This window comes from Buceros rhinoceros, unplaced genomic scaffold (genome assembly GCF_000710305.1).
Source record: "Buceros rhinoceros silvestris isolate BGI_N320 unplaced genomic scaffold, ASM71030v1 scaffold28454, whole genome shotgun sequence".
Lineage (NCBI taxonomy): Eukaryota > Metazoa > Chordata > Aves > Bucerotiformes > Bucerotidae > Buceros > Buceros rhinoceros.
In genome coordinates this window covers 8,211-16,843 of record NW_010409278.1, presented here as the reverse complement: position 1 = coordinate 16,843, position 8,633 = coordinate 8,211, and the positions used below count along the sequence as shown (strand labels likewise).

The window sequence follows — 8,633 nt, the reverse complement described above, 5'->3', positions numbered from 1 at the left end:
CCTGCTGAAATTTATTCGGCTTGGTATTCAGTTACTGTCCTCTTGGTATTTGGTGCGTCTGGAAGGTGGACAGTTTTATTTGAGGTGGCCAAGAGTTATCTGATAACTAAACCCAGCATGGTTCAGTATGTGCTGCTGAGACTTTCCCAAGTCACCAGGGCCACTGGCTTGCTGTCACTGTCACTTAAACCTCAGAGCTGTGTATGTTACGCATAATTACTTACAGGCTTTGTCTCTGCCCTTATTTCACGGTAGACTTTTTCCAGAAGCACAGTGTTGCAGTGATGACTGTGAGGGAGCTGTTTGAGTTTATTACTGATCCGTCTATCACAAGTGAGAACATTGATGACTATCTCTTGAAGGTAAGAACTCACAGCCTTGTTACTTACGTAGGAAGTCTTGAGCAGTACAGTCAGATTTAGTTCAAGCTCCTCCATCTCACTAACTCTACATCCTGCTATCAAAGGAAGCTGCTACAAGGCGTTATGTTACGCTAGCGCTTCAGAAATGGGCACAGGTCTCTTCTGTTTATACCTTTATAGTTTGACAAGGCTTTTATTCTATGTTTTCTCAAAGTCTAATCACAAAAGCTCAAATGTCTGCTTCAGATGTTAGCAAACTTGGGATGCTTTAAATCAGTCTGTTCTTTTTGATGGGAAGAAGCTCTGCAGAAGTGTAACTGTGCTTATCTAGAGAAAGAGATTGAGGATGCAGCTATGAGCTGGGCAGCCAAGGGAAGAAGCAAATGGCTCAGGGCAGTGTCACTCCAAGGTACGTGGTCTTGCTAGCCACATATAGCCGCTGGCAGAACACACCAGTTCTAGGAGAGGGTAAATTTACCCAGTGGTGCTAGCAGCACCCACATGCTTCATCTCTAGCTGCCAGTCCTATCCTCCCAGTTAGAAGCTTCTTCAAAAAGGGGGGTGGAGGGAAATGGGGGAGCTTTTTAAGTTAATGCAGGAGAAATGGGGGCCACATGCCATGCTCAGTGCAGATTTGATGTGTCATTCCTCAAGACAACGTGTGTTCCAAATACCAGTATACCAGTACGGCACCGGGCTTTCCAGATGTCGTGTGCTTTCTGCCTGCCGCACTGGAGCTGAACGGGTCAGAGCTGTGTTGCGTGGTTCCCCTTACGTGTGGTCCTCTGCTCGCTCAACACATGAGGAGCCAGGGTCCAGGTCCGAGCACTGCACGGTGTGTCCTGCAGTTACGTCGGGCCTGCTGTGTGCTGCTCTGGAAGGAGCAGCCCTGTGTTTTCCAACAATCAGTACAGCAGATCTCAGTTGGTTGTTGCTGCCATCAGGTGTCGCTCAATGCTCTGCCGAGGGACAGCTGGACTGAGAGGGAGTGGTGGTGTGGGGAGAAACGTAGGTGGGAATGGGTAGTTGGATTAAGTGATGTGATTCTACAGCGTGATCACTTGATGCTGTTTTGTATTTCTTCAGGCAATGGAAATAGCATCAAAAAGAACAGAGGAGGAAAGATCCAGCCAAGATAAAGTGGATGAGGAAGTAAGTGAGGATTTTTGTGGCTGCTATGAAATTGATGAACCCTCTAAACAATGAGAAATGTTCTGGTTTATTTGGCAACATGTGCAGCTGATAAGCAAAGTGTCATTTATGATGCTGAGATGTCTTGAACTAGATGAGATGTAAAGTATTAAGGGATGCCGTGTGCAAAAGCAGACAGTGATAAGGTTTTAGAAGGCAAGTACTCCAATTCCTAAACCAGTATGTTTGCTTTTAGCTAGGTCCCTTGATGTATGTTGCTCCAGTTCAGGTTCAGTTAACAATACAAACCTTTAGGACTGAACTAGCTTAAGGAGTGGGAAGGTTGGGAGAAGTTTGAGAGCGGCCTGGTGGTGGTTGTGCTGAGAAATGAGCCTTGTTAGTCCTGAGCCATCAGTCATGTGTGAGTTGCATGCTGAGACTGCTGCTGGGGAAAAAAACTACGCTGCAGTTCCGATGTTTGTTGATGACTTTTGTGTTGACTTTTAGTTTCTCTGGGCCATGCTATCCTCCATGATTGTTCTGTTCAGGATGTGTGGTTAGGATGTTCTTCATCACGAAGTATGTGAGTTAGTAATTCTGTGCTCCCTTTCACTCCAGGTGTTTAAGAAGGCTTACATACCTCGAACTCTGACTGAAGTTAAGAACTATGAGAGAGATGTGGATGTAATGATGAAACTGAAGGAGGAAGACATGGCGTTGAATGTGCAGCAGGATAATGTGAGTAGAGCTGGTGAGGTACTGCAAAAAAGGAGGAGGGAGTATGAGTTCTTCTTGCTGATAAAAACAAACAGGCATGGAGTCCCGAATCTAGTGTCACGCTTTCAAATCATCTGGTCAGTACTAATGCTAACTTGACAGGGGAGGGGGTGTGCCTGTCTGGTAGGTTTTTTTAGAAAAGAACTTTCCTGGGCATGAAGATTTAAGACACGTATTTTGATAACAATTTTCTTTCTGTCTGGGTGTAGATTCTCTACCAGACTGTGACAGGACTGAAGAAGGATTTGTCTGGTGTTCAGACGGTGAGATGGTCTTTTGGAAATACTCCATTTGAGCTGTTTTCAGGAGACGTGTATGAGTGCAGAGAATGCCCCGTCTTGCAGCTGCACCATGAAAGAAGCCTCTTGTCTGCAGAGTGGCCGTTTCTGTCCAGGATGGGTCTGGTATGGTGGTGTGTCTGCACACCCCATGAATTGCTTCCACGCACTGTGGCTGATGATGCCAGGTTGCTTGAGAACACAGTGATAATCTTTGCTTTGGTGATCCCTGAAATTAAGGTGGAAAATGTATCTGTTTAGAACTGTAGTATGACAACCAGTTTTGATGTGTTTGGGGTAGCTTTGCTGTAAATATTGTGTAAAGAACAACCCTGCAGCATAAGGCATAAGATAATCGTGTCTTACTGTATTTGAAGTGTTTGACAGTGGCTCGTGTGTAAAGTACATTGGATAAGAGGTTGGATGCAGTCTGTAGCAGTACCACTCAAGGCAGGAGTCCTCCGTGGATTCCCCCTCCTCCCTCTGTAAGTGTTACGTAGCAGTGGTGGAGGCTCTGCTTTGAAGTGGAAATACCAATACGGATGGAATCAGGCTGCAGCACAGTCTCCAGATTTGTTTAAGAATAAGTGAGTTTTCCAGTGGGTATTTGTGTTCGTGTTAAAGCCTACGTGCAGTGCCCCCAGGGGAGGTTTGGGTATCATTAGAAACTGGCTTCCACATACACTAGCAAATCGCTGTTGAACTTGGGGAAGTGAGTTTGGGAATGCCAGGACAGCTGTGCTGCAAGCTCTGGCCTAAAAGAATGTGTCATGCGTTCTAGAGTCCTTGTTCTTTATTTGGGTTAACCTACTTTTCACTCTTTTTGTTGGGACTCAGTGATGACTGTAGTAAAGGAGATGGCACAAGCTTGCTCAAGGGGTTCTTCACAGCAGATTCGGGTTTATATGTTTGTATGTGCGTGTCTATGTTGTCTTTAGGCTTCTCTGTTTTGGTCTGATACAATTCTCTCTTGATGTATCTTGCAGGTTCCTGCACTTCTTGAAAAGGAGGCAGATGAGTCAGAAACAGACTCTGATGATGATGATGGCAGCTCAGAGAACTCCAGTTCCAGCTGTAAAGAATCTGTACACCCCAAAGATAAACCTGCTGCAATCAGCATAGACAAAAAGGTCAGCTGGCCAGGAACTGTTTATTGTTCCCACCTCAGCCTATGTGACAGGAAAAAAACCCCAAACTTAGTTCTGAGTGGTTCTTGCTACTTCTTGTCTGAAACAAGCTACGGGCTCTTCCTGCTGTGGAGAGTGAGAGCAGAGGAAGTGAATTTCATTGCGGGTGCTTTAGCAGTAGTGTCTCTCTGTAGAGGAACGTGTAACACAGCTCTCTGTAGCCCAGACAGAGCTGCGAGAGAGATCTCTGCGGGGAGCACCAGGGCTAAACAGAGCAGCATTTAGTGAAGCCTGGGTGGATCTTCGGTGCCTCTTGGCTATTCTTAGCAGGCTTTGGTGTCCAGGTTTGTGGTCGTGGTCCCTGACTAACCTCCTCTTGCCCTGGGAACTGAAACCACTTGATCTACCGAACTGGAGATTCGGTGACAGTGTTTGTGCCACAGTGGCTTTTGCAGTACCGCTTGTACAGACTGGCTGGCTTTGCTGGCAAGAGATGTAGCACAGTCGTGCAAGGGATGATGGTTTAGGCTTTTTAGTGTTGCAAACTGCAGAACGGTATTCTCTGTTCTGGGGAGGCCCTTCTGCAGAGTGTACTCCATGGGCAAGAGCCTTTTGGCAGCCTTATAGCTGCTGTGCAGAAGATGAAGCTTGCTGGGTTTAAGGGCTCAAGATTTGGAGGTTTGCTCGATAGGCTTTTCTTCACGGAAAAGGTAAGGTAATACATTCCATATCTGTCGAATACAAATGCGTGGTCCCCTGCAAGACACCTTCTGCCTGTTTAGAGCTGAAAACCTCGATGAGGCATCCTGTTGTCATCTTCAGTGTAAACAATGTGAATTAATTGTGCCTCTCACTCCCTTTCTACAAAGGTTGCATGAAACTCAGGTTTTAACTAGTTTGAATTTTGCCTCATCGTTACCAGTGTGCAGCTTTTAGCTCCACCCCAACCTATATATCCTTTCTCCTTTCCCTTTACAATCCTATTGATTTTTTTTCATTCTTCCTCTTGATAACCTTATTTTTATGTGGTGTGTTACGTTAACGAGTTAGTTAACGATTGACCTGCTCAAAATCCCGTATTCCCTATGCCTTTAAATTAATGGTGTTTGGTCCTTTATAGGAAAGGAAAAAGATGGTTAAAGAAATCCAAAGAGAGAGGAGAAAAACCAAAGTCCCAAAGCATGTGAAGAAGCGGAAAGAAAAGACTGCAAAAATGAAGAAAGGCAAATAAAATCAGCTGTGGCTTGGGGAAAACGTTTAGTCATCATCTGTTCTTTCAAAAATTAAAAATCCTTTATTTATATACATACAGTATCATCTGTGAGGGTGCTTTTGTTAATAACATGGTGCAGTTGTTTGAACAGAGCATATGCTGTGGGTTTCTCCCAAGAAAGAATGAGTTTAATGCACACTGTGCATGTTGAAATCCCTTATCTGTGCAGGCTAATCTGTTGTTGCCTCACATGGATTTGTTCCTGGGGTCTCTCCCCTGCCTCACACTGCATGTACAGCAGGTGTGGTGTGTTCCAGAGCAGTGATTTGACTCAGCCGAGCTCCTGGAGGAGGGGGAATGGCAGTTCCAAGGCCCGTGCCTTCCTCACGGTATGGAACAAGTGGAGCTAGCTGTTCTGGGCAGGCTCTCAGCCACCCTGGGGATACCCCTGGGGGCCTGGTGCCTGTGCTTGCCTCACTCTGCTTACGTCATCTTTGGTATTTTCTTACTGAAAGCAGAGTTTTGATTTGGTGGGGGCAGCTGTCCTCAGTACCCGTCTGAAGCAGCCAGGCATATGTACCCAAACAGACCCAAGCCTGACTTTTTTAAATTATTTTTTCCCCTTGGATCCCACCATAAGGCACTGTTGCTCTTGAAAGTGTTACGAAGCAGCTGTTTTGTGAGCTGGTCACAGGAGTATTTGCCATCAAGGTTAAACACACGTGGTTGAACTCAAGGCTGTGTAAAGGCTTGTGGCAGGACCTTTCTGGCGTGGCTCTGTGTTCCCAGTCCCTGTTGTGCTGAGGTGCCCAGCATTATTGGCGAGAAGCTTGGCAGAGCTCTGCTCATAAGTGACCCCCTTGGGCTGGCGCAAAGGTGCCCTGCTGAAGACAGGCCACCTCTCTTGGCAACCACTTTGGCTCCTGAGGCCGGCCCTGGGAGCAGTGTCCTCCTCGTGCTGTAGCACGTCAGCTGCCTGTTCCCGCTGCCTGCAGTGTCAGACCTCCCAGTGCCAGCACAGTGGAAGTCTCCAGTTCCAGTAGTGTCTTGATGTGCGCCCTGTGTGAGGGCTGGAGCTTAGGCCCTGGGATTTATGCTTACAGGACACACATCCCCTGCTGATGAGACAGCTTTTATCCATCAGTGGATATCCAGAAACGATGGGTTGGCCAGGGGCAGAGAGGAGCTTCCTTCTCCCTGTTCCTGCCCTCCCATACCCAGAAGAGATGGTGATGGCCAGTTGCACACGTGGTTGCACTCCCTAGTCTGACCTTGCAACCTCTTTGCCTTTGGCTAGAGAGGCATCAGAGTTTTTCAGGGGGTTCTGCTGTGGCCGGTTTGCCCTCTGAGCAGTTGGCGTTGGCTTCATCTCCGTGCTGAGGTCTGCACCAGGCTGGTATTAATCTGTCGCTTCTCCTGTGCTGTAGAATTTGTTATGTGTAGTAAGAGAAGGCTTGGAAGGTGGAGGAGGCCGGTGGATTTGGTTTCCTCATGCTAAAGCCAGTAAAACCAGCTTTGCATGTAAGGATGCGTCTCCTCAGAGGGTTTTCATTGCTGTAGTGGAACATTTTGATTAAACAATGCAGAACTAGCTGTGGCAGGCTGCACGCTTGGGCTTGGCACATGTGCGCAGGCCAGAGTCACGCCCGTGGTCCTGCATTCAAAAGAAGCTCGGTGTTTTCCTGAGGACCACAGTGTCCTGCAGGGTTTGGTCACAGCTAGTGGAGAAGCTAATGATGAAGGGGTGTGTAGGCAAGAGAGGGATTCCAGAATACTGGATTGCTTTCTGCTGCTTCTCCTGAATCTCTGCCCCTGGTTTTTACCTGCCACACTGTGCAGCAGGTTTGAGAATGACGCTAAACACGATGCACAGCTGCAGAATAGGGCAGGTGCTTTGTTTCTCTGTGCCCTTCACCCTGGGCTTCTCCCCTGGGGACAAGCAGAGCGATGGGGGACCGCTGGGGTGGGGAAGCGCATAGGGTCTCTTGTCTGGTTGCAGGGACCTCTCCATCTTCGCTTCTCCCAACTCCATGGAAACGAAAGGATTTGGACACTTGGTGAGTGAAGGAGGACCTAAAGAAACTCTTCAGTCCCTCAATGAACTTCTGAAATGTTTCATGGTGAGCAGCTTCATGGATCATTCAAATGCCAAAAGCTATCCAAGAATTTATTTTTAACTTTTTCTCTAAAAATAAATACACAACTTTGTAACTCACTGTTTTTACTGTTGGAATTCTGGTCCTTCAAAAATGGCACCAGACTTTCAAAGTAGAATTGCTGACCCTCTGCCTTAGCATCTCATTGCTGTCCTGGTCTTGCCGTGATCTTGTGTTCCTTGTGCTGTTTCTCATATCCTCTAGAGGGAGAAGTAAGTTCTTGCTTACACCGTGCTGGAAGGTGCTAATATATGAAATATATGGCTTCCTTAATATATGAGAAGTGCGAATCATGTTTCAGTTCTGTATGTAACATTCTATAAATTTTGGTGGATTTGTACATGGCACCTAGATTTTTTTTCTCTCTCCTGAATTTGCAGTTCTTGGATAAAGTTTTATACTTTCAGAGGCAATGAGGGCATAATTGGTTCTGGTCCAGGCAGGGTCTGCAGCTATGGCATTAATGCTGGGTTTAGGATGAGGGTCTAGTTGGCACATGACAAACACCAACGAGACTTTTTCTCCCTCCTGTATATATGAAGACTTATGATGAGAATCTAAGAAACGGTAAAGATGCTGTTCTGTAACTGTCCGAATTCATGGGCATAAACACCAGTTGCCGGGTAATGCGATATTTAAGTTTGCTGACGCATGTTGAGAGGTTGACAGCTGCTCTTCTGTTTGTTTGGGGTTTTTTGTCCCCCCTTTCCCCAGTTCTTTATTTTCAAAGGATTGACCTAAGAACAAACTTGGCCCTTTTTCCTGACATGCAACAACCTGCCTCCGACCTCTGCAGCCTGTGTGGAACCGCAAGCTCTCCAGAGCAGCGGCATGAACCCTAGACCTGGCCTACAGCACCAGATTTAAACTGTCTCTCTATTCTCTAGCCCAGAGATCCGTGTCTGCATTGGAGTTTGCGAAGGCCACGAGGCTGGGCTTGCTCAGCAGTGCTGGCGTTCGGCAGGTATCATTGCTCGGGGGCTGGTTTTGTGTGCACTGCTTCTTTTTGTTTGAAGACCGCAGGCTATGTTGGGCTGCTGCAGAGCAGGATGAAAGACGGGCCGTGACCCTTCTCCTGGCGTTAGTGGTGGGTGTGAAGGCAGGTGATGGGACTCTGAGGAAAGGCAGCGTGGTTCAGAGCTGTCTTCTGGAGAGGCTGCTGGATGCAGAGTGCTCAGCTGGCACTGCTCCTGTTAGCTTTGTTTCTCATCCCTTTCACCTAACCTAAGCCCCTGAAGCTTTGGTTTGTCATCCACCCTCACCAGGTTTCTCATTCTGTGGTCCTCAGACAGGCATGAGCTTACGGAGTGTGTGTGTCTGTGTTGCAGAGCATCGTGTCTAGACTGCAAACAGGCCTGTATGTGGAGAGCTATCGCTACTCGTGGTAGAGCCCCGCTTTGACAAAGGTTGGGGTCCTCGAGTAAATGTAAGGTGATAACCTGCACTGCGTGAAACACACTGTACAACTTGCGTTGTTCTAGCAGTGGAGAATATGGGAAACGGTTGTTCCTGGTGGCGGCGATAGCTCGAGTGATGGAGCCACAGTCTGGATAGACAAAGCTAGAAGAGAGAGAGCTGTGGAGGAGGAG

The 8,633-nt window shown here is 47.3% G+C and overlaps 1 protein-coding gene across 1 annotated transcript in view; it reads left to right on the top strand.

Moving 5' to 3' along the window:
- The window catches only part of RIOK1 (RIO kinase 1), a gene marked incomplete at its 5' end in the record, with an annotated part of 13,979 nt that extends 9,073 nt beyond the window's left edge, over positions 1-4,906 (top strand). Inside the window, 6 exons of the mRNA XM_010135196.1 lie at positions 256-362; positions 1,449-1,514; positions 2,112-2,231; positions 2,480-2,533; positions 3,535-3,678; positions 4,796-4,906. Coding sequence (XP_010133498.1) covers positions 256-362; positions 1,449-1,514; positions 2,112-2,231; positions 2,480-2,533; positions 3,535-3,678; positions 4,796-4,906 — 602 coding nt within the window. The remainder of the gene's footprint in view (positions 1-255; positions 363-1,448; positions 1,515-2,111; positions 2,232-2,479; positions 2,534-3,534; positions 3,679-4,795) is intronic.
- Between the last annotated feature and the right edge of the window lie 3,727 nt (positions 4,907-8,633).